The 26,766-nt window shown below is 36.8% G+C and overlaps 1 protein-coding gene across 3 annotated transcripts in view; it reads right to left on the reverse strand.

Moving 5' to 3' along the window:
- Positions 1 to 642: 642 nt before the first annotated feature.
- LOC132416211 (zinc finger protein 260) overlaps positions 643 to 26,766 on the reverse strand; it is a 61,156-nt gene continuing 35,032 nt past the window's right edge. Inside the window, exons 1-3 of one of the 3 annotated variants that reach the window (XM_069540176.1) lie at positions 17,542 to 17,575; positions 14,857 to 15,045; positions 643 to 7,636 (exon numbers count right to left, since the gene is read on the reverse strand). In XM_069540176.1, the coding sequence (XP_069396277.1) occupies positions 5,929 to 7,167 (1,239 nt within the window). In that variant the 5' untranslated portion in view covers positions 7,168 to 7,636; positions 14,857 to 15,045; positions 17,542 to 17,575 and the 3' untranslated portion in view covers positions 643 to 5,928. Of the gene's footprint in view, positions 7,637 to 14,856; positions 15,046 to 17,541; positions 17,576 to 26,766 lie in introns of those variants that run through there. The other 2 variants (XM_069540177.1, XM_069540179.1) reach the window with 2 other exon arrangements.

The following is a 26,766-nucleotide window of genomic DNA, read 5'->3' on the forward strand; positions in this document are numbered from 1 at the left end:
CTTGAATGCCAGAAGCTGAAACAAACAACACACGAACACACACACACAAGAGAACAGCCACCTTCCCTAGTCTTTGCAGGTTGGTTCTGTGCTGGGGCATTCCTTCACCATTTAGCTAGAATTGCTCTGAGCCTAGGTATCACTCCAAGGTGAAATCTTGACTTCTCAAGATTAAGTAAGACTTCTTGGCATGCTTCTTGTGTGGACATGTATATATCTTTTTTTTTTTTTTTTTTTTGCTGCACCATGTGGCATATGGGGACATAGTTCCCTGAACAGGGAGCAAACCCGCACCCCCTGCAGTGGAAGCGGAGTCTTAACCACTGGATCACCAGGGAAGTCCCTGTGTGGACATGTGTATGTCTTAGTAAAGTCCCCCCTATATACATCTGCTTTTGAATGTCTTAATTTCCGAGAGTTTTACCCTAGCTTTTCCTCCAGGCCATAGTTTGTGTCCCCACCAATATCTCTTGCCCCAGGCATTCCACCTTGAAGGTTTTATGAGCAGTGCATGCTCATTTCCCCACCTGCATTCTGAGTAATGTGAAACAGTAATGTGCCTTGCATCAGTCCTTCAAGTATCCTCAAGATAGGTTAGAACAGAGATACACAATAATTTGCAAACATGGTCTGCTCTGCTCCCTCAAGTTTGAGGAGAAACTGGGTTGCCACCAGGTCAAGACCGAGATCACTGTTGTGCTGGGGAGGGGTGGGGAAAGAGTAAACATGCCACAAAACATTACTAACATTTTGAAGATGGCTTTTCTTAATTGAGCATTTTCTTGTTTCAAAAAACCTTTGACCGTTTCTCAGAGGTACTACAAAGTTGGTTCAGAAAGCTTCTGGGTTTTTTTGTTGTTGTTGTTTTTCAGTTTCTATGGGAAAACAATAGCTTGGAGCTTCCTAGTTCAACATTTTGGTAACGTCATTTGCAGGAACTGTATTTTTCACATATTTCCCATTCCAACAATTTTTATTTTAAAATGAAGAAATTGGGACTTAGGAAGTTTTACAAATTGCCAAAAATTACAGAGCTTTTTAATGGAGTTGGGATTATACTCTTCTAATGAGAAGTGGCTTTGTCTTATTTACCATATATCGGGAGCTCATAGCATCTGACAAGATGTTTACCTCATATTTAACTGGCTGGGGTAGAATTAAGCAGGAAGGGGACTGTCTTAGCTTGAGCTACTATAACAAAATACCATAGACTGAGTGGCTTAAACAACAGAGATTTATTTCTCACAGTTCTAGAGGCTAAGAAGTCCCAATAGCAAAGTGCTGGCAGATTTGGTGAAGGTCCATTTCCTGGGTTGTAGACAGCTGCTGTCTCACTGTGTGCTTGGTGCATACACGAGGCATTCCTTATAAGGGCAATACTCCCATCATAAGTGTGCCACCTAATCTAAAACTAATTAATCTCCCTAAGGCCCCATCTCCAAATACCATCACATTGCAGATTAGGGCTTCCACACATGAATTCTGGGCTGGGGTGGAGGGGGAATTTCCTTATTCACCAAAAAGAAACTTTAATATAATGGTATTAAGCAGCGATGGGCTTCAAATTACTTTGTTCAGAATCCTCATGCTGAAGGACGTGAATGACAATTTGAACAAATGCAAAGGCATACTATGTTTTGGGACAGAAAGACAGTATCATAAATGTCATTTCTCCCAAAGTAAGTGTATAAATTTAGTGTAATTCCAATTAGAATATCAAAGCGTTTTTGTAATTTGAGAAAACTATCTTAATTTATATAGAAAGAAAATTAACTTAGATTAGCCAATAAAACTGAAAAACAGTGAGTGGGGGACTTGCTGTAATACTCAGTATCAAAATACAATAAGGCTAATATGTTATCAATTAATATGGTGTTAGTATAGGAATAGAAAAACAGATTAATGAAGCAAGAGAATATAGAAATAGGTCTTGGTATAAATCAAAATATAAGGCAGTTTAAGTTGAATGAAAAAAAGATCATATGGTTAAAGGATTACATAGCAAAGTTTTAGTTGAGTAGGAAAAGTGTGGTTATCAGTAAAGGATTAAGAACAGGTCTTTCCCACTGATTCATCTCTGGAAAAATGACTTTAGATTTGCCTTTCTACCAGTTTCCTTGAAGAAAACACCACTGTAAATCTCTCATCTGTAGCCTGTATCTGGATGGGGCGAACTGTTAACTGGCATGTAGACATTGACAGCCTATATAAGTAAGGCATCACAAGTCCTGGGAAACCAAGGCAGTGGCTTCTCTGTGCTTAAATGATTATCATTGTTACAAGTGAGTGTGCCCCATGTGATGGTGGCACACTGTGCAGATGCCCTGGTTGATTATTATAAAATATGCTGGATGAGAATGTTAATGTTTCCCAGTGCTGAGGTGAACCACGCCCATTTTGATCTTTTCTCCTCTGTGCAGTGCTGAAGCAGTGGAAGCTGTGCTTGCTTGGATAGTTGCAGGACTGTCGATGAACATGCTGTGAAGACATTTTTTTGTCAGGACAAATCTAATAATAAACTTAATGCCAGGTTAAAGCTTATTCTGTTCTCCCTCTCTCTTTTTGATTGCTAGTTCAAATCTGTGATTGCTTCTGGTGGACATGCAGGTGTCAGAGCTGTGTGACTTGCTGATAAACTGGCTGCTGGATTATTTTAACAAATTGTGCTTGTATAACTGGCAACCCATCTGGAAGAAAAGAAAATGAACCCTCATATATGACATTAAAAATTCAATTCTAGATGGATTAAATATTAATATATTGCAAAAAGGAAAAAGACAATTTATAAGAAAACCTAAGAAATAACATATATAATCTAGAGATTAAAATATCTCTATAACCAATCCATAAACTTCCTAATGTCTAATACAGGTAGAAGTCTTCAAAACTGACAAAAAGATAAATAATCCTATAGGAAAATAGGCTAATATGAAAATTTACAAAGAAGCAAATCTAGGAAAAGATGAAGTTTATACTCATCAAACATGAATTTTAGTATAATACCACCTATTGCATGGCTGGAGGAAACTTGTCTTTTTGAAAATAACTGATTGCATCTTAAAATTTTAAAATAACACATATCCTTTGATCTAGCAGTCTGTTGCCTATAAACTATCCCCCAGAAATAAAAATAAAAGGTAAGGGCCAATATAAGGGTGTTTACTATAGTGTTGTTTGTGATGGCAAATAACTAGCAACAAGTTGAATTAGTAGGGGGGATGGCTGAATAAATTTATAGCACACAATATCACTGAATACTGTGCAGCAACTGCTTATCTTACTCTATCTGACCATTATAATCATTATTGTTGCTAGGCCTTGGCACTGACTAGCTATAGGCACCAAAAGGTAATCCTCCTTATTTGGTCTGGATTAGAGTTCCTAGTTGCTCTGGTGATTTCAAAGCTGCACCAGCACAAAGGGATAACACTTAAGGAATATGAGAGAATGCTTAATGAGAAATGGAAGAAAAGAGAGAATAATTTAGATTCACATAGATATACATGTATCTTATTTGGATACATTACCTCACAAAGTCAACCTATGGCATTTATAATCTTATCTCAAGACCAACCTTCAAATATGCTAATAATAAGCCATGCAGTGCTATAGTTATAGTAGCATAGTATTATTCTGGGTTTAAAAGAAATTGATATATTTGAAAGCAGCCTAAGTTTTGTGTTACATACTCATTTTTTATCACTATTCAAAAAGAGCACTAAATGCTTTCTATATGTCAAGTTATTGTGGAAAGGAATCAAAAATCCTCATAAAGATTTGCTTTTAATAAAAGAATTCTGTTTAGGTCTGAGATCTCCCTTTTCAGTGCCATTTTCCTGAAGGAAACAAACAAACTAGAGGTGGGGGAAATTGATTGACTGTGGCAGGTTAGAGAAAAACAATAGTCTGAGTTTAAAACTCAAGCTGAAATGCAAGAGTTGATGTTTTACTCAATGGCATACAAAAAAAGTAAGAGTGACATGTTTTCCTCATTTAAAAAATGTCAAATTTCTAATGCCAATATTGGTTAAGTGGACTATTAAAATTTCTGATAAATGTTTCTGAAAAACTAATTATCTCCAACAAGTTTGTGCATGTATTACTAAGTGATATGATCCTTAAATGTATGTGATTCAATCACCTGTTGCAAAATCATGCTATAATCTACTGTGGTCTCAGTAGAGACCACACAGAGATTAATGATATGACATTTGAGAGTAAATTTAAATAACTAGATTTGTTACCATTCCAATTTTTAAAATTCATATTTTATAGTAAAGTTATGATTGTAGAAATATCCTCTGTAAAATATCTGCATCTAACTGGGAATGTGAATCCACTATAACATGTACTCCATATAGTTTCCCTACTCCTATCCCTATCTTTTTTAATTTTCAGAAGTTTAAAAGAAACAGCATAAACAACAGAATAAACTCATATACTATTACAATTCAGATTTAACTAATATTTTGTTTTATTTACTTGGAATCTTTATTTCTTTTTAATGAGATAGATATTTAGATACAAAACTGAAGTATCCTTTAACTACCATGTTTGGCCCCATTTCCCTTCTACTGCCTTTCTTTTTAGAGACAACCACTTTTGGGAATTGAGTGTGTATTCTTCCAATCCATTCTTCATAGTTTTACATAAAAATGTTCACCATAACCAATTCTTTAATACTAGTGTTGGCTAGTGTTGATTTAATTCAAATTCATACAGGTATAATTATAATATATTCACTTCATTTGTTTTCACTCTACATGATTTTCATATCTTTCTCTATTAATACATATAGATTTAATTTGTTAAACGTAACTACTAGAGAATATTATACAGTGTGACTGTATCACATTTTATTCATCCATTTCAAAAGCGACAGACATTTGTTTCCAATATTTTGCTAATATAACTCATGCTGCAATGAACATAAAGGTACAGGACTCCCTGGGTACATGTATCAGTTTCTTCACTATATGTGTGTACACTCAAGAGTGGGTATTCTGGAATCTGTTTTCGAAATTCTTTCCTACCCTGAGGTTTGAAAAAATTCTCCTATAAAATTCTTATATTACTAAGTTTTGCTCTTTGCATTCTAATCTTCGCAACACTTTTGGATTTTTAAATAAATACTTTAATGTATAACAACAGCAAAGATCTAATATTTTTCCATATGAAGAGTCAATTACCCTGAGACCATTTTTTAAATCATCCAGATTTTCCTACCAACTTGTGATTACCACCTCTATCAATTGCTAATTCCCCATAAAGATATGCATATGTTTCTGGATATAATATTCTGTCACAATCTTTGTTTTCTATTACTGCATCAAGAGCAAATAATTTTGATGACTATACATGTAGCAAAACATGTAACAAAAAAATGACAGTTTTGGGCTTCCCTGGTGGCACAGTGGTTGAGAGTCCGCCTGCCGAGGCAGGGGACACGGGTTCGTGCCCCGGTCTGGGGAGGTCCCACATGCCGCGGAGCGGCTAGGCCCATGAGCCATGGCCGTTGAGCCTGCGCGTCCAGAGCCTGTGTTCTGCAACAGGAGAGGCCCACATACCGGAAAAAAAAAAAAAGACAATTTTGTCTCTTAATTTCACATCTTAATACCTCGCATATCTTTGTCTGAATGCATCAAGTAGGCCTTCCAGAACCATGTTGATTAGTGTCCATGACTGGATCCTTACTTTAATGAGAATGCTCCTAAAAGTACAGCAGGAACAATGTTTGTTGTGGGGGTCTTGGGGTGTAGGTTTTCATGATACTGTGATAGTTATTAAATTCTCAGTACATTACATTTTGAGCTGTTGCTGAAGGATTTTCCACATTCATGTGACTTTACTGTAAAATGAATTTTCTGATATACTGTTTAATACGAATTCTCTTGAAGGTGTTCCCAAATTCAAGGCATTCATAGAGTTTTAATGAGTATGAATTCTCTGGTGTCTAATATGATGTGACTTCTGGCTAAAAGCTTTTCCACATTCATTACACTGATAAGGTTTTTCTCCAGTGTGGATTCTCATATGCAGAGCAAGAGTTGAGAACTGAGAGAAGGCTTTCCCGCATTCATTACAACCATAGGGCTTCTCACCTGTATGGCTTCTCATATGCACAGTAAGAGATGAGCTTTGACAGAAGGCTTTCCCGCATATTTTACATTCATAAGGCTTATCACCTGTATGAATTCTCACATGTACAATGAGAGATGTGATTCGAGAGAAGGCTTTTCCACATTTATTACATTCATAGGGTTTCTCTCCTGTATGAATATTGTGATGTTTAATGAGGTACTGCTTCTGCCTAAAGATTGTTCCACATTCATTACATTTATAGGGTTTCTCTCCAATATGAATTTTCTCATGCTCAGTGAGGTTTGATTTCCCACTGAAGGCTTTTCCACATTCCTTACATATATAAGGTTTCTCTCCTGTATGACTTCTCTGGTGTCTAATGAGGCTTGACTTCTGAATGAAAGCTTTCCCACACCCTTTACATTCATAAGGTTTCTCGCCAGTATGAATTCTTTGATGGATAATGAGGTTTTCCTTCTGGCTAAAGGCTTTTCCACACTCATTACATTTAAAGGGTTTCTTTCCACTATGGATATTCTGATGTTTAACGAGGTATTGCTTCTGGCTGAAGGCTCTTCCACATTGATTACATTCAAATGGTTTCTCTCCTGTATGAATTTTCTCATGCTCAGAGAGATATGATTTTCCATTGAAGGCTTTGCCACATTCCTTACATACATAGGGTTTGTTTCCAATATGATTTCTCTGGTGTTTAATAAGGCTTGGCATCTGAATAGAAGCTTTCCCACATTCATAAGTTTTCTCTCCAGTATGATGTTTTTGATGAGTAAGCAAGTTTCCCTTCTGGCTGAAGGCTTTTCCACATTTATTACATTTATATGGTTTCTTTCCTGTATGACTTCTCAAATGTAGAGTAAGGGATGAGACTCGAGAGAATTCTTTACCACATTCATTACATTCATGTGATTTCTCTCCAGTATGCATTTTCTTATGCTCTATGAGGTTTTGCTTCAGGTTAAATGTTTTTCCACAGTCATTACATTCATAAGGTTTCTCTCCAGCATGAATTTGATCATGCTGAAGGAGATCTGATTCAGGCTGAAGGCTTTCCAACATTCTTATCATGCACAGATACCTTCTCCAACAAGAATTCCTTAGTATCTCTTGACATGTGACATGGATGAAAGCTTTTCCACATTCAGTAAATTCATATGGTTTCTCTCCAATAGTAATTCTCAGCTATCTAACAAAGTTGAATATATGATGAGAAACTTTTCACATTGGTTATCCTGTGATTAGCTGATTACAAATTGGGATGAAATACAGCATCCTCATTATATTCTTAATGGTTCTTGCTTAGACAGCTTCTCTCATATTTAAGTGTAAATTAAATGTTCCAAACTCGTTTAAACTGAGTCCCATACACAGAGGAGTTGTCTTAAAGAATCAATGTCTGTGCTCAGAAGAAATACTTTTCTGCTACCTAGGTTTTCTGAGTTTTTCTTTAGCTGTGCTTTCATGGAGAAGGATGAGACTTAACCCACAAGTCTTTCCTGTTGTGTCTTTATTTACTTATAAATTTCCCAGGCCTTTTCTAAAAAGGAGTACAAAAAAATCATCATTGAAAAGAGTTAATAACTGTAAAATATTTAATGCCTGGCATGTAGTAAACATTCAATAAAGTAGCTATCATCATCATCAATATCACACTTGTAAATTTTCCCACTATTTTTAATAAAATTTCAAAAATATGCAATTTAAAAATAGACTTTATTTCAAACCTAACCTACCAGTATAAAAGAAAGCTCAAATGCAAATAACATCCATGGGTGCATGTAGCTTAAACTGCTTTTAAATGAAACAATGTATACTTTATAAATCAGTAAAGTAAGGGAAAACATAAAGAATAGGTGACAAACAGGACGAAAGACAAACACGTAACATTTGGAAAGCCTAGGATGAAGGGATAAAAAATAAAATGAATAGGAGTATTAATAAGGGCTATGTGGTTAAATAAGACATTTATTTCTACATTTTCCTGAAACTCCATTAAAATGACAATAGGGGATGAAGGGCATTACTCATAAAATCTAAAATGTTGAGGAGACAACAGTGAATGAAAGTATTAGGAAATTTTGAAAGGAAAGCAAATAAAGGACTGTAAATTAACAGCAGAACTGAGTGACTTAAATAAAATGCTAGCAGATGAGGATGCCACTTAGAAGCAAGGTAATCTGTGACACAGCTGTCAACAGAAAGGCACTATAACTGGAGACATTGCATGAGAGTGGAAGGTGGGGCTTATAAAATGAAAGGAGCAGCTGATACACCCAATTCTCCTAACTGGAAAGAAATAGGAATTTATTATCCAGACAAAGTACAACTGCGAAACTCCAAATTTAGTGATGACAGGGAAAGTAGATGAGAGTACCATACTGAAAGAGTGGATGAGTAAAAGTTTATATATAGTATAGGCTCCCAACTTCTTTCTTCTGCTAGACTCTAAGAATGCTGGTAGTTGTTAGATAATGGAAGCGTTCTTGTTTGAAAAAATGAGAAGATCATGAGAACACCTACAGATACTGACATTTGGAGTCATATAAAAGAAAGACTTAAATATCTGACTGAATGCTGCACAGTGAAGCCCACCATTTTACAAGACCCACCCATGGACACAGAGATTACAATAATCTTTCTGGTACCTCAATGTATTAATGTAGAGTTAAAGATCACAAAAATTGGACAAAAGCCATAATGTGAAAGATCAAACAAATAGGAAAAAACAAGGCAAGGAACAGAAGAGCATATACATACAACATATAATTAGTATCACAGAAAGCTAAGAGATTATATAGCAATGAAATATTAACAGGATTCTATAAATAAGTGCTTTTGGAAATAAACAGTATGATGCTAACCTTAAAAATTCAATAGGTTGGGAAACAAAATACAGAATATCTCCCAGAATAAAAAAATTAAAAAAAAAAAAAAGGAAAGAAGGGAGAAAGGAATAAAGAAAGAGAGTAATGACTGGGAAATTAGTAGTTTAGTGGAGGAATCCAGGAGGTTCAAGAGAAAATATGAAGCACCAGAGAAAGGAGTTTCAGAGAAAATATGAAGAAAAATGAATGCAGGAAATTTTCTGAACCCCATCTTTCATATTAACATGTTGATAATGATTAAATTGATTACATTTAAAATAGGTAAAATAGCTGTATAAAATATAGGAATAAACACCAACAGACACAAGTCAAATGAGTTGAAAGTGGCTGTCTATGTGGAACAAAAACTGTGGGTGAGGAAGAATGGAGCAAGCATAGTTATAATCCTATTTGACTTTTAAAAGCCTCTATTTGTTATACTTACAGAGATCTTGAAGACTTGAGCCTTTTAACTTGACTCAGTCTATAATTGTGTAATAACTATAGACAGTGCTCTTTTTATCTTCTTAAAACTGAGTTTCACATGGGCTAAACAGCAAAGTACACATATATTTAATGGGAAAGAAAATATGCCAGAAAATAGCCATTTTTACTTCCAAATCTGATTTTGATTTCTATTTTGATTATTGACACTATCGTTTCTTGATACAGAAACTGTCATTGCCATCAAATTCAATTTTCATTTATTTTTCTCCTTTCATTATGCCTGATATACTGGCACCCAAGCCCTTTTCTTGTCAAGAGCCCTTTCCTTGGCCTCTCTCTAAATCCTTTCTTTTATAACTGTTTTCCATCCACTCACTGCAAACCTTGGACATTATCCTGATCTATCTGTCTTAAAATTATATCCTCATTTTCTTATAAATCATTTCAAGAACTGATTAGTAATACGCTGCCACTCATATCAGTGCTATAATTTCCATAACTAGAAAAAAATACCTCAACCTTCACTGCATACCATAAGCAAAAATTCACTCAAAATCAATTATAGACCTCAGCATAAGCATTAAAACTATTAATAAAAAACTATTAAAAAAAACTATTAATATAAAAGAAAAAGTGGTAGACTTCATCAAAATTTAAAACTAATTAATGCCCTTCAAAAAACACAGTTAAGGACTTCCCTGGTGGCACACTGGTTAAGAATCCACTTCCCAATGCAGGGGACACGGGTTCAAGCCCTAGTCCAGGAAGCTCCCACATGCCATGGAGCAACTAAGCCCGTGCACCACAACTACTGAGCCTGCGTGCCACAACTACTGAAGTCTGCACACCTAGAGCCTGTGCTCTGCAATGAGAAGCTACCGCATTGAGAAGCCCGCACACTGTGATGAAGAGTAGCCCCTGCTCGATGCAACTAAAGAAAGCCTGCATACAGCAAGGAAGACCCAACGCAGCCAAAAAAATTTTAATTAATTAATTAATTAAAGAAAAGAAAAAAAAAACACAGTTAAGAAAACAAAAAGGAAAGCCATAGACTGGGAGAAACTAATAAAGGGCTTGTATCCAGAATATATAGAACTCTTGAAACACAATAATAAAAAGATAAACAATTTAGTTTTTTAAATGGGAGAAAGACTAGGGTAGACATTTCACAAAATAAAACATTTGTGCTCAAGAATGCAGACCAGAAGGATAGAAAACTGGCCTTTCTGCCAATAAGCTTCAATGTATGTCTCAGACATCAAAGCAAAAAATACAAATCTAACAGAGTATATACTTAAGATCCAAGTTGCTCTGGAAGCTACAATATAAGATGGAGATACAGAGATTAGAGAGATTGGGCTAGAAGTGAGAGACAGTTTAATAAAAATGAAGTTCAAAGTTGAACAGTGGATAGGATTTTGATAGATGGATCACTGCACAATCAACGGCAAAGATGCAAAGAATTTCATACTATGAAGGGGGAGGTGAGAACAGTGCAACTGTTACTATTTAAAGCTAGAATAACAATCATAATCACCAACTGTGCAGTGAAGGGAAGAGGGAGACTGAAAATATTTATTGTAAAATGTATAAAATATACATCACTCCTGGTAACAGACAGTAAATAGATATTATCTCAAATCAAAGATGAAGACTAAGAAAATTATGAATATAAAGGCAACCATAAGAAAAAATATAAACTTTCCAAATTTTCGGGAAAAAAGACATATATTCAAAACAAAGATCCTATAGCAAAAGATACAAAAGATAAAAGATGAGGCAGAATTTAAAACAGTTGGGAATTCCCTGGAGGTCCAGTGGTTAGGACTCCGTGCTTTCACTGCCAAGGGCATGGGTTCAATCCCTGGTCAGGGAACTAAGATCCCACAAGCTGTGCCGCATGACCCAAAAAAAAAAAAAAAAATTAAAACAGTATATAAAATAAAATCAGAGAATCAATACCAACCATATTGTTCCTGTCAATAAGTGCAACTAGAATAAAAATAACTATTAAAAGAGCTACGATAGGATCATACAGAAAATTCTCAGGCCTCAAACCAGACCTCCAGAATCAAAAAACCTGTGGGTAGGGCCCAGCAATCTGTATTTCACAAGCCCTTCAGGTGATTTTGATTCATGCTAAAGTTTAACAACTGATATAGCAAAACCCCCCTAAACTATATATATATATATATATATATATACAAGATATGCATGTAAAACAATATATAAGAAATGGTGAAAATAAAGACTAAAGATAAAATAAAGAAGATAATCATGAATATATAAAATACAGAAATCCAAGATACAAAAACACATTAGCAACTGAGAAGACTACCTCTCAACCTAGGAGATCAAATCCATGAAATATGCAAACATATAAAAAATGGGAACATGAAATAAAAATATGCACTTATTTATAATATAGCGCTAACTAGTTTATTCTGCATCTTGAAAATAGATAGTGAACCATCTTTTAAAATGCTCAGAGAACATTCTCAAAATCAGTCCACATAGTAGGCCTATAAAATCTCAAATATTCCACAAAGTAGAAAAGGACAGATAAAATTCTGACTAAAAAAAAAAAAGTCATAAATTAGAAAAATGAAAATCTTTCACGTGTAAATTCCAAAATCTACTGGCTTGAACAAACTCTTTGGTCAGAGAGGAAATTAAAATAAATTGTGTAATGTTCAGAATGTTATTCAGAACACATTGTATATCAGAACCCAGAACCCATAGAACACATTTGAAAATAATGCGTGGAGAAGTTTTAGCATAAATGTTTACATTATTTTTAAAAGAAATAATCATAATAAACATTCCAACTAAGGAATTACAATAAGGAAAAGTAAATAAAAGAAAAACAGAAAAATTAGTAAAGATAAGAAAAGAAATTAATTATTACAAACAAAAATAGAAGTAATAATAGATTCATGAGTTGATTCCTAGGGAAAAACTAAAAGGGAATAAAAGCAAAATTACAAAAATAAAAAATGATTATTTGGGAATAAGGATTGTAGAGATTATTTTGCTCAACCCTATGCAAATAAATTTGAAAACCTAGCAAATATAACCTCTGAAAACTGAGACCAGAAAAGACAGAAAATCTAAACAGAAAAATAAACATAGGAAAAAAAGAGATAATCATTCAGACATTTTATCACCCCAAAGTCCCAGGTATACATGGCTTAAGATGTGAATTTTACTAAACTTTTAATAAAGTACAGTAATACTATATATTTAAAATTTTCCAATTCTTAAATTCATTAAATTTGCAAAAGCATGATGCTCAACAGATCAGGACTAAGTTCTGTATTACTAATAAGCCAAAAGAAAACACAGAAATTATATCTCCTTGGTAATTAAAGCCCCTTGTATTTTTACAGGGATTATATCAACATCCTTCACACATACTTATCAAAACTGAATTTTTTAATACATCTTTAATGGAGTATAATTGCTTCACAATGCTGTGTTACTTTCTGTTGCACAACAAAGTGAATCAGCCATATGCATACATATATCCCCCAATCCCCTCCCTCATGAGCCTCCCTCCCCCCTCCCAAAACTGAATTTTTTATACTGTGAAATGACAGTCCTGAACTGAACTAGGCAACATTGTCTGAATACCAGGCAAAATGGTCCTTTCAACAGCATTTATCTTGTGGTTTAAAAAGTATTTTCAAAGTATAAATCAAAATGCTCTAATGCCAAGCAAACTAACTGTGCTATAATGCCTGAGTTGAGTAGTTGCAACAGAGATCCTATGGCTTACAAAGCCTAAAAAACTTACTACCTGGCCCTTTACAAAATAATTTATTGACCCCCCCCCCAAACACACACACCCTAGAGTGGTGATTCCTCTCTCCTCTACCAGGCTGGAACAAGGATGCATTGCTGATCCAGCTTCAACCACAACTAAATGATAAAGAGACACCTGGAAGAAATCTGGATCTTAAAGTACCACAAAGACCAAAGCTACCACGCAAATTTTGACTACTCAACACATAACTGATATGTGACCAAGAAATGAATTCCTACATTCCTTAAACCAGCACATTTTGGGGTTTATTATGGTCACTTAGCTTTACCATGATTGATAACACTTTTTAGTCCAGTTTCATTGCTTTACATATCACGTATCTGCAGATGCCAACTCAACTCAGGCATTATAGTTTGAAAGTAGTCTCAGACCCTAAGAAAATGAATGAACTTTTTACAAAAACACATAGCAGGGTATAGTTGCCAACCTCTGCTCTTAACAGGTCACCATTTAAACAGAATACATTGAGTTTGCTTAACATTTGAGCATTTTGATATATGTTACAACTCTTCTCAACATAGCAATCACAGTAATCTTGTCACAGTCAAATCATGTCACTGCTCTGCCTGAAAGTCTCCTTGTATACTCGTAAAACATTTAGAAGCATACAATGTTAATAATTGCTGCTTCCAGGGAGCAGAAATGGAGAACTGAGAGCCAGGAATAAGGAGACATATCTATTCTTTTAATTTCTATCAAGTATATGTATTAGAGTTTAAAAATAATAGTACTATTTCTCTTTAAAGTAACAGGGAATTAAACTAGTAGGAAGTCAGCACTCATTTCCAAGCCTGCATTATTGTTAAAAAGCAGGAGGTGGAGAAGAGTTATACTATGATATCTGGAGGTAAGAAGACAATAAGGAATAAGGATAAAGGGGTAAAATTCAACTCTGAGGTATATAACGATAGAAGGAGGGAGAAATGATAGTTAAATTTTAAAGAAAAGAATCTACGTGCTAGTTTTTGAAAGATTACAGATCTATAATCCTTGGCAAGAAGGACTGAATGAGGAGTCTAGGCATATAGGAGTCTATAAAGGCATAAAGGAGTCTAGGCATATAGGAAGAAGTAAAAAATGGAGAATGTTAGTGAGAGGGAGAAGCACGAAATTTAGGCTGTAGAAGTCATAAAATTGAGACTGCAAATGAGGTAGAGAGGCTGGCGTCCGGAATAGAGGTTAGAGAGGCACCCAGTCCTCCAGAATCTGAGAAAAGAGCACCAATCCAGGAAGAACAGGTGGAAATGTTACCTAGGTATCTAAAGAATTCCTAGCAATTTTCACTCCAAAGGATGGGGGCTGATAAGAAAATCTCCTCAAAAAAAGTTTCAGGGAACTCCCTGGTGGCGCAGTGGCTGAGAGTATGCCTGCCGATGTAGGGGACACGAGTTCGTGCCCCGGTTCGGGAAGATCCCACATGCCGCGGAGCGGCTGGGCCCATGAGCCATGGCCGCTGAGCCTGCGCGTCCGGAGCCTGTGCTCCGCAACGGGGGAGGCCACAACAGTGAGAGGCCCGCGTACCGCAAAGAAAAAAAAAAAAGTTTCAGATGTTGTAAACTCACTAAATAACTGTAATGAGCTTTTATTCCATTCATACCTGCTGGGTTCTTCCTAACTCACCTGGAGAACACCTCCTTTACATTTCTTCCTCAATCATCCATTGCTCTTCTTGTTTGAACTGGTGACTTTAAAATTCGAAATACTAACATAGGACTTGGATGTTACTGCTGAAGGTCAAAGCAGCATCCCAGAATTCAGGCTGAGCCCTTAGACCCTCAAAGGAGTTGAAGGATAAGGGAAGTTCAGCTCCTGGGGATACAAAAGGAAGCTGGCTTGTGAAAAAGAATAAAGTAACGCTGACCCTTTGGCTTAAAAACTGGAGCACATACATACATGTGAGCACATGGAAAAAAAAGTATTTGTAATTTGCATCTCAGGCCAAACTCATTAAGTCATTTAAAGGCTCCATACATTTCAAAAAATGGGAAACAGAAGCTATCGTATTTTCAGAATTCAGGTTATACAGAGAAACTACAAGACTGAGTTGCTAGAGTTCTTTCTCTAGAATCACAACCTGTACGGGTACCTTTGAGCAGGTGTCACTTGTAGCCTTGCTCCTGATTGAACAGTCACAGTCACACTTTTGAGTATCATAATGACACTTTTCTCATAACTGTGAAGTCACCAACCTTGAGTAATATGGATAAAATATAAAGGGAATGACTCTGAAATAATTCATGAATCAGAGCTCTTAAAATTTTTAGAAGCCTAATATTTTACCTAGGTTATGTTACTCTAGGAGAAATTAAATATTTTAAGCGTCCTATAATTATATGGTCATTCAATTCATTGGTTCAGCAAACATATATATATATATATTTCTCACTTATTATATGTATTGAAAAGACCATGGTCTCCAATTTGTAATGGGGTATGACAGCTAAAAGGATCATCTTCCTCACAAGCTTGATCCAATGTAGTATGCTTAGAATCTGCCTGGACAGTGCTATTAATTGATGAAAACAGGTAATACAGAAGTGGGAAAGGATGGAGGAAAACTGCAGGAGGAAAGACATAAGTATGACATTCTGGACATAAAGAGTTTGAAGTTCCTATGCAACCTCCAGATAGTGCTGTCTATTAGGCAATTGGATATATGCATGAGGAGCTCAGGACAAGCCTAAAAGAGGAATGATCATTTGTTAGTCCTGTGTCAGGTGAAGCCATAGCAGTGGAATTTTGTTGCTCATAGAGTTCTTAGAGGTGAAAAAAAATGATCGAAGTCAGAAACTTAAGAACACTAATATTTAAGGGAAAAACAGAAACGTTAAGTCACTAATGGAGGGTTTTTCTTTTTTTTTTTTTTCTTGGGGGGGTTGTTGCTCCTTGGTTTTGACCGGAATTATAAAAATGAGAGAAGTATTATGGAAATCAAGGAAACGTTCAAGAATGAGGCAGTGATAAACACCTGAAAAGGAATGGAGTGAACACAGAAATCTAATTCCTCCATCCCAATTAAAAACGGAAGTGTACAAAACATGCAAGCAAAAATGTGATTCTTATCCGTGCCCTAGCTGCTGCATCCCCTCACAGCTATTTTTGTTTTCTGTGTAACTACAAATATACATTTCTATCCCCACTATACACCAAATATACACTTTACTTTCTTCATGTAACAAAATACATTGCAGACTTTTAAAATCTATCTAACATATTGTATATATTTCCATTTGCTCAAGTCTTCTTTTGGGTCTTTCATTAACATTTAAAAATAATCTTCATAAAGGTCTTACACATTTACTGTTTATCCCTAGGTGTTTTATCTGACTTGTTGCTATTGTAAATAAAGTAGTCTTCTTTATAACTATTACTGATTATTTTCTGTACGTATCAAAGCTATTATTTCTACACATGAATTTTTGTACTGTGGTACTTTTCTTTTTCGTTTTATTGAAAAATATGTTAAGTGTGATAAAATACTGGAAGAAATTCTCTTTGTAGATAAAAGAAAAATTTGTTTCTTTACATTTATAAAGGCCATTTCGTTTGGGGAAAACCTGGTCAAATTAGGAGTCAGACTGCCATGCTCACTGACAAACCAGGGAGTCTTAAATCCGTTACTTGATTTCTGCACCAAAGACAGGACAACTTGCTTCCCAATTCCGTCTGTGCTGTGTGCACTAGTGGAAACTACCTCTTAGAGCTATTCCTTAGTCCAGAACTTCTCAAAGCAGCCTTACCAAAATTCCTTCAAAGAATTAAGAAAATTCAATACCTACAGGGAGTCTAGACAACCAATAACAAGTTTCCCGGAAATCTTTCCTCTTTAAAAAGAAACAAAAAAACGAATGCTGATTTTGTTTTCTACTCTACAATGAGTCTGCTTTTAGCCTTCTCCCTTTCTCATCTTTCACAGATACGGATGCTCCAGAGAGATGCATCCTTATCATTATTTTAGAAACTAGAAAAGTGAGGTTTACATGGTACTACCCCACTAAGTTCACAATGCCACCCAAACTCACAAACCTGGAACCATACAGGTTGCAACTCTATAACCCTCTCACACTCCCTCACAACCTTTGTCACCCCCCGGAGAACCCGCCCGTTTCCTTCTGTACCCCTGCCCCCATCCACAGAAGCTTTGAACACTGCACGTCACAGGAGGCGATTCCTCCCCTTCAGTTTCCCCAGCCCGGTAGTAGGCTCCACAAAACCTCCCTTACAGCCTCCCCGACCGGATTCTAAACCCAGAAACCCAGGTCCCGCAACAAGATCTGCGCTTCGCAGAGCCAAAATCAAACTCACCAGCAGACAAAGACGACGAAGGCGAGCCGGAAAGCCTGCGCCTGCGCTTGCGCCTGCGCACTCCAGGCTGGTGAGCATTCCCAGAGGTCTCCTGGGTTCCACCAAGCCTGGGCTCAGTACCGGACAGAAGCAGTTGATGTCGGCCGGTTGTCCATTTTTTTTTTGACTGTGGACTACATTTCCCAGAAGTTTCAGTGGTTCGAGTCGGCTTTTCGAGTCAGCTTTCGTGCTTTCTCAGCTCCACCATAGTTTGTGGGACTGTCTTCCTGGTTGGGGGAGTAATGTACGTAGGCCGAGCCTCAGGACTTAGGTAACACTCTACCTTTGCTAACTACATCTGGAAGAGGGCAGTGATGTGCCTTGGGTTATAATAAGCCCAGTTGAAGCACGCCAGGGTGACTCCAACTAGGAGCCACGGTGCAAGGCTACGCCAGGAGCGCCAGAAGACTCCAGGGCGCGATTCGAGGCTGGGGTGGAGTAGGGGTGAGGCAGGGAGTGATTGTGGGGATTTCTTTGGCAGGGCTCAAGCCCAGCGCCATCTTGTCCCTCGCGAGTGCGGCTCTGAACTACATTTCCCAGAGGCCGCCGCGTTGTGCGGCCGGCGGCTCTGAGCAGAGCTGTACGCGAGCCGGGTGTTAGTCCCTGAACTGTTGGCAGACGCCGCGCACGGCAGGTTGGAGGTGAAACGTCCAGAGCTCGGGGCGGGGTGGAGACTGAGTATTAAGTCTGTTCAGGCGGAACGGACGGGGTTGGGGAGGGGAGTGTCGGTTACGAAATTGTGTGTGGCTATGTGTCCCAGTGATGTGTGTGTTATTCTGACTGTGTGTAATACCGTGTGTGTGTAGCTTTCTGTGGATGAATCTCCGTGGTATGATTGTTAATATGTGACCGTGTGTAATACTGTGTGCTGGTGTGGGCTACCTGTGACTGTGTGTCCCTGTGGTGGGTGTGTGGATTGTTTCTGTGGGATCGTGTATTCCTCTTCTGTGCAGGCATAGGGAGCTTTGTTATTGTGCCTCTGTGACTGCGCCCTAGTGGGGATTGTGACTGTGTAGCACTGTGTGCGGAAGGAAGGGGGAGTCTGAGACTGAGGCTGTTAACTTTGTGTCTACTGGTGGGTGTGTGACTATGCAGCACTGGATGTGTGAATTTGGGGAGACTGTGTCAGGTACTGTGTCACATGTAGTCATGTATGAGATACAAGATGGCTCTGCCCCTGTAAAAATCCTGATTACTCTCTATGACGTTGAGGTTGAGATGGAAGACCGGGTCTCCTCTGATAGCCTTCCCCTGGTCAGGGAGGGACAAGTGAGCAAGGTGACCTTGTCATCTGGACCTCAAGAAAGGTTTGTTGTCTCCTTGCCCCATCTCTGTTACCGGGCTCAATGGGTCTGTCCCTTGTGGTGCATAGCCAGTGCACACACCAAGTACTTTTGAGTAAAGCAGAAGCATTTATTACTTGTGAGAAGTAAGGAGACAGAGAGCTAGCTCTCAAAGTACTGTCTCTCCAAAGCTGGACGGGGAAGTTTTAAACCTGGGGGGCATGCATAGTCCTGAAAGGGCAGGCATGGTAAAGAGATAGAGGTTACTCTAGGTTGCCAAAACCTGCAAGCAAGCAGGTGTTTTGGTTGTTTGTTTGCACTCTAACCTTTTTGAAACATCTGGCGTTTGGAACTTTCTGCAATTTAACAGTTTCTGCAAAACAAAGCACACTTTGGTGTGCTTTAACCCCATCCTTTCCCTACTGCTGCTTAGCTAACATATCCTTCTCCAAGAGAGATCTCCAAGGAGGAGAAAATAATGGTTGTGACATCTAAAAGTCGTACATAAGGTGGCTTGGTATTTTCTCTTTGTTTGTAAAATGCTTTATTTTTTCAGGAGGTGATTTTTTTTCTTTCTTGGCTAACTCCTAACAAAGACCCATGAAGTAAACCGGAACCTACTGTTTCTCTTTGGAAATATCTTCCTTGCATTTGTAATTTTAAAAATTAATATGTATGCTGAGTATTCTGATTTTACATATGTACATATATGGAACCATGTAGATACATATATGTACACACGTATATATACACACATGTGTATACATATATATTTTTAAAATACTTTCATTTAAATGACGTTGTAACTTCCCACATAATTGAAAGTTATTTGAGAATATTTTTAATATTAGACAGTGTTGTTTTTTCATGTGTGACTAACCCAATATCCATTCTCTCCTTTATTGCTATAAAAATCCGGATTTTTGTTTGAAGGGGCAGTGTGCTCAGCTTAACAAAAAACAAATAGGAAGGGAATTCCCTGGTGGTCCAGTGGTTAGGACTCCCACGCTTCCACTGCAGGGGGCATGGGTTCGATCCCTGGTCAGGGAACTAAGATCCTGCAAGCTGCACAGCATGGCCAAAAACAAACAAACAAAAAACATGTTTTAGTTTCCCTTATAGTTGTAAACAAAAGCTGTTAGATTGGATTTCTTAGTTCTTTAAAGGGGTGGGGATGCGGCAGGCTCAGTGGGTATGTATTCTTTTGGCCTTCCTCCTTTCTCCTTCCTGCCTGGAAAGTGGATATAGAGCTGCATATGGAGCAGCCATCTTATAACCATGTACTTACTAGGAAAGGAAGCATAAGAAAATTTACGGTATTATATTAAATGAAAATAGGATTTTAAATGGTATATATTGTATGAAAGTTTTTGGTAAACAAAACAAAATTTACCTATAGGTGCATGAAATGTATAGTAGCATTTTAATTCTTTTCATTGTAATGTGGACTGAAATAAAAACACACGTGAGAACTGTGAGTTTCAGTTTTATTTGGGGACTTACTGAGCACTATACCTTGGGAGACAACCTCTCAGATAGCTCTGAGAAATTACTCTGAAGAGGTGAAGGGGTACCCGCAGTTAAGGATACATCTCGGTAGAAGGTTACTGCTAGTCATGAGGAACAAATATCTCAAGTAATGATTTTAGTGCTTTTCTAAGTTTAGGAAGATGCAAGAATCCAAGTTCATTTAAAAATTCTCCTGAAATAATTCTAAATATCTAAGGGCCCATTTTTGCAGAGCACAGAGTGACTCATCCTGAATTCCTTTCAGGATGTAAGTCAGTGAGTATAGTGGCTAAAGGCTTGATTCTTGTAGAACTGGATGGTGTACAACACTTTTTGTTTTACAGTTTCCCCCTTTTGGTCATAAGTTCAACCAAGGTTTGGGAGACATTTTGTGACCAATTTGTCCCATGGTGCTAGGAAGGCTCATTCCTAGGTATGGCGAGGATTTCATTGATGGGCCACTCAGTGTGCTGTTACTGGACTAGGCATTGTTAATAGTAGTCATAAAAGTTTCTGTACCATCTGTCTTACTAATCTGTTATGGTCTAGGAAATGATTCCCTCTTGCTGCTTCTTCCCATATCTAGGGTTACACTACTACAATCATTTTGATCTTATGTGTATATTTAAAACTATATTTAGTTAATTGTTTCAGGTTGCTTAGTCATCATTATCTTTATTGGAGGCGCAGTCACATTTGGTAATGCAAAAAACAATAATTTTATAAAATAGGCAGAGTATAAGTAATACAGCTAGTAGCATTGATAAGATCATAAGTAAGAATTTAAACCAAGAGCTTCCATTAGGTGTGGCCCAGTATATCCCCAGTCATCTGACCCAGTCTGTTCCTTACCAATCGCTATCTTTAAAGGTAATGATATATAAGCATTGTTCATAAGGCACTCAGCCCAATTTCCTAGTGTTATTAGGATGGTTACCTTTAGTATGATTTAATTGTTCCCAGCAAACAAATTGTTCCCTTAAACTTAAACAACCATAGCCTGGTATTAGCCATATAAATCCATCCCATGACTGAGGGAGGGTCCCTCCTAATAATCAGGAGTATATATTCTTTCACTGAAATTAGCTCATTTCTCTGAGCTTGAGTAACTTTAAAATTCGTATTTATGTCCAGGGTCAGAGCAAGTATGATTGGTTGGCCAACTGAGGGGGTCCCATCTAGTAATATCAATAGTGGCCCAAAGAGAACTATAACTTCTTTCTTCTATAATAAATTTCCTAAGGACTATCCAATCATTGTCTTGGAGAGGAGAAATCCACCAAGGTAACCCAAAAGTACTGGACATAGGTAAGTGACCATAAGCCCAACAATTAGATTAAGTTTTAAACTCTGTGTAGAATTTTGCCTGTAATAGAAAACATTTGATTCATATGCAGAAGTCCAAGAGATCACTATAAATAATCATACAAGTCAGGTCTAGCATCTTGGGATAGCTATTTCTGATGTTGTCTTCTTGTCCTGGTGTGTCATTTCCTCTCTGTTTGAGCATTGCTTTAAGGTGAGTTTGAGGTCAGCAGTCCTCTATATAGACCAGTACAGTGTAGGGGCCCCTTTTAAGTGGGAAATATGATTCTAAGAGTGAATTTCTTCACTTTTGCTGCACATCAACTAGTTTAAGGGTCCTTTCATCTAGGTTGGAGACAGTCCTTTAAATCAGGGGCCCCCAACCCCTGGGCTGCGGACCTGTACTGGTCCGTGGCCTGTTAGGAACTGGGCCGCACAGCAGGAGGTGAGCGGCTGGCAGGTGAGTGAAGCTTCATCTGCTGCTCCCCATTGCTCCCCACTGCTCTCATTACTGCCTGAACCATCCCCCTCCCCCTTCCCACCCCATCCGTGGAAAAACTGTCTTCCACAAAACCAGTCCCTGGTGCCAAAAGTGTTAGGGACTGCTGCTTTAAATGATGCTTCTTCATATGTATATAATCTCCTGGTTGTAGGTCACAGGGCACCTGATCTTCATCTAAAGATAGACTACTGTGATAAGCTTCAGAAACAAACCTAGAATGTCTTTTAATAATTCAATTAAACTTTTGTAATAACACAACGTAGTAACAAGGAGTCATCCAGGAAGTGAGTCTTAGGTAGTAAACACAAACCCTCAGAAGCAATTAACAACACTAGAACTTAACATACATAAAGTAATATCACTAAACCATAATATTTCTCTCTAAAATTATGCTGATTTCTACCAAAGATAGTCAAATTAAGACTAATTGTTTGCAAAATAAGTTTGGTTTCAATAAACTTAGCCTGATTATTCACATAAGTGTAATTCATCCTACAGGCTCTTTTAAATTGGCTGTGCTGGAACTTTTTATAAGGAATCTCAGATTGAACTTTTAAAAGGCCTCTTAAGGCCAGGAAAGCCCTGCCAAGGACTTGCCACCTGTGATGGGTATAGATTTGGATGAATTCCTCCCTTCTCAGGGTCCCCAAAATAACTCAAAATTCCTGTACCCGTCAGGAGGTGGCCTTCCTTATTTACCTGGTAAGGCTGCTGGGAACCTAGGAGTTTCCAATTTCTGGAGGGATCAGGTAGAAAAGATAAATGTTTCTACTCTGCTTACAAAAGTATAGTTTACCAAATTGCTGTCAGTTATAATTAGCTTAAGGGGGAGTGTTTCCTTATATCTGGAAAACAAAGATTAAAAGCCAGTAATATTTCAGACAAAAAAGTCATAAAAACTATCATTCAGCCCTATGTAGCTAATTCTTTTTGATCTTGCTCTTTTGTTAACAGTTTTATGAAGCCATCAGGGTTTCCATTAGAATTCTTTAATTTCTTACCCAGTTCAGTGGTATGATGTAAAAATTATCAGAAACCTGTACTGGTCAAAAGGTCCTTTCTATGGATCTTCTTGAAGATGAAGCATTTTTATAAAAGCATCAGAGTACAATAACTGCCTATAAATGACAAAAGACTTAAAAACGCACGGTCAAAGATCTGATTACAATGCAATTGGCAAAGAAACTTGGTTACTTCTGTGACATAGAACAATTAAAGATAATAACTAGAATTATGACTGATAACATTATACTAGAACATACCAGACTTTTAGGAATTCCATGTAATTTCTAGAATAGCTATATTAATAACATTTATCCATACAGTATATCCTAAGAGGGTTTATCACCATTCATTTGATAATGCTTCCCATGTTCTTTAATATACCAAATAAGCCTAATTAGTTTAATATCTTTCTCTGGTAAGGAGAGAAAACAAATCTCTTGAGATGTTCCAGGGGACCTCTGGAAAATGTCAAGTTTATTTCAGGTCAATAACACTTCATTTAGAGGTTGATTTTTGGAAAGTTTGTCAAAAACATCAAATAGGATTATAGGTGCTGTGAAACAATACTTTTTCACTTAACTAAAGCGAAAATAAAAGACTTCAAAGGCAAATACAGATAGTTACAACAGATTACTTAAAAGGTAAAGAAACTTTTATAATCTGTTATTAAAGCAGATCATTATTCCAGGAAAACTTTGTCCTCTTAACAGAGAGGGAAACAAATTCTAGTTTTGCACCACCTTACCTTTAATATTAAAATTCACTTACTCAATTAAATTTATTCTAATCTTAGTCCTGATCACACATTAAACTCTTTGCCCAGGGTTTCTTTTCCATTACCTTCTATAATTTCCTTTTTATCTCCAGATTTTTTCCATTTCTCTTCTATCTGACCTCTCTTTCAGACAAAATTACTTTCTTTTCCCTTAACAAAATGTATTTCAATTGCTTATACCTTCTTTTTCCTTGCTTACAAGGATATTTCCTAATTAATTTTTTTAAAATTTATTTTTGGCTGTTGGGTCTTCGTTGCTGCGTGTGGGCTTTCTCTAGTTGTGGCGAGTGGGGGCAACTGTTTGGTGCGATGTGCGGGCTTCTCATTGTGGTGGCTTTTCTTGTTGCAGAGCACGGGCTCTAGGCGCATGGGCTTCAGTAGTTGCAGCACGTGGGCTCAGTAGTTGTGGCATGCGGGCTCTAGAGCGCAGGCTCAGTAGTTGTGGCTCATGGAATTAGTTGCTCCGTGGCATGTGGGATCTTCCCGGACCAGGGTTCGAACCCATGTCCCCAGCATTGGCAGGCGGATTCTTAACCACTGTGCCACCAGGGAAGCCCCAGAAGTTTTTAATTTTAATGACATCTGACTTATCAAGTTTTATTTTTCAGGGACCATACTTTTGGTGTTTCTAGGAAAAATCATTGCCAAACCCAAAGTCACCTAGATTTTCTCCCATGTTATCTTCTAGAAGTTTTTGTGTTTTTGTTTTTTTTAGTTTTACACTGTAAAGTTAGGCCCATGATTTATTTTGAATTTTTTTTAAGTCGTAAATCCTGGTCCAGATTCATTTTCTTAATGTGGCTATCAAGTTGTTCCAGCAGTATTTGTTGATTGTTACATTTCTCTGTTGATTTGTCTTTGCTGTCTTGTCAAAAATCAGTTGGCTCTATTAGTTTGGATCTATTTCTGAGCTCTCTATTCTATTCCATTTATCTACTTGTCTGTTCTTTTGCCAGTACACACTGTCTTGATTACTGTGTCTTTATAGTAAATCTTGAAGTTGATAGTGTTAGTCCTCCAACTTCTTCATCTTCAGTATTGTTTGACTATTCTGGGTCCTTTGTCTTTTCATATAATCTTTAGAATCAGTTTGTCAATATCTACAAAATAACTTGTAATTTTAATATAGCATTGACTCTATAGGTCAAGTTTGGAATACCTGTCATATTAACAATATTGGGTTATGAACATAGAATTTTTTAATATTTATGAACATAGAATATTAATTTATTTAGTTCTTTGATTTCTTTCATCAGAGTTTTCTAGTTCTTCTCATATATCTCTTGTACATATTTTGTTAGATTTATTCCTCAGTACTTTTTTGGTTCTAATTAAATAATTATGTTTTTAATTTCAAATTCCTATTTTTCATTGCTGGTGTATAGGAAAGTACTTGACTTTTGTACATTAACCTTATGTTTTGCAACCTTGGCTATAATCACTTATTAGTCCCATGAGTTTTTTGAGCATCCTTCAGGATTTTTACACATTCAACCATGTCATCTGCAAATAGGTTTATTTCTTATTTCCCAATCTGTATACGGTTTCTTTTTCTTGTTGCATTAGATAGGACTTCCAGTACAATACTGAATATGAGTGGTGAGAGAAGATATCCTTCCCTTGTTCCTGCTCTTAGAGGGAAAGTCTTTAGTTCCTCACCATTAAATATGATGTTACCTGTTAGTTTTTGGTAGATGTTCTTATCAAATTGAAGAAGTTTCTTCTATTTCCAGTTTCCTGAGAGGGTTTTAATAATGAATGAGTATGGAATCTTTTCATATGCTTTTTCTGCATCTATTGATATGATCATATGATTTTTCTTCTTTAGCCTGTTGATATGATAGATTAATTGCTTGATTTTGAAATATTGAGCCAGTCTTGCATGCATGGGAGAAATCCCACTTGACTGTGGTATGTAATTACTTTTCTACATTTGTTGGATTTGATTTTCTAATAATTTGTTGAGGATGTTTGCTTTTATATTCATTAGAGATATTGGTATGTAATTTTCCTTCCTTACAATGTCTTTATCTGATTTTGGTATTAGGGTAATGACAACATCATAGAATGAGTTAGGACATCATTCTATTTTCTGGAATAGATCACAGATAATTAGTATTTCTACCTTAGACATTTGGTAGAATTCACCAGTGAAATCATCTGTGCCCGATGCTTTCTGTTTTGAAGGTTGTTATTCATTTCCTCTAACAAATATGGACATATTCAGATTATCCATTTTTGTGTGTGTGTTTTGGTAGATTTTGTCTTTTTTGGAATTTGTTTTGTAACTCATCTAATTTGCTGGGATACAGGTATTCATAGCATTTCCTTATTATACTTTGTATTTCTGTGAGGTTGGTAGTTAAGCCCTCTTTTTCATTCTGGATTTTAGTACCTTCTCCCTTTTTATTTTCATGGTGGTTTTAGCCAAATATTTGTCATTTTGTTGATCTTTTACTTGATCTTTAAAAATTTTTTGACTGTGCTATGCGGCATGTGGGATCTTAGTTCCCCAACCAGGGATCAAACCCACGCCCCCTGCACAGAGTCTAAACAACTGGATCACCAGGGAAGTCCCTTGTTGATCTTTTAAAGAAACAAATTTTGGTTTCATTTATATATTTTTTCTATTATCTCTTCCATTTATTTCTCATCTATTCCTTATTATTTCCTTCCTCTTCTTGTTTTAGGTTTTTCCCCCTAGCTTCTTAAGCTGCAAAGTTAGGTTACTGATTTTTTTTTTTCTTTTTTAAAATATAAGCATTTACAGCTATAAATTTACCTCTATGTGCTGCTTTATATGCATC

Source organism: Delphinus delphis, chromosome 20 (assembly GCF_949987515.2).
Source record: "Delphinus delphis chromosome 20, mDelDel1.2, whole genome shotgun sequence".
NCBI classification, from domain to species: Eukaryota; Metazoa; Chordata; class Mammalia; order Artiodactyla; family Delphinidae; genus Delphinus; species Delphinus delphis.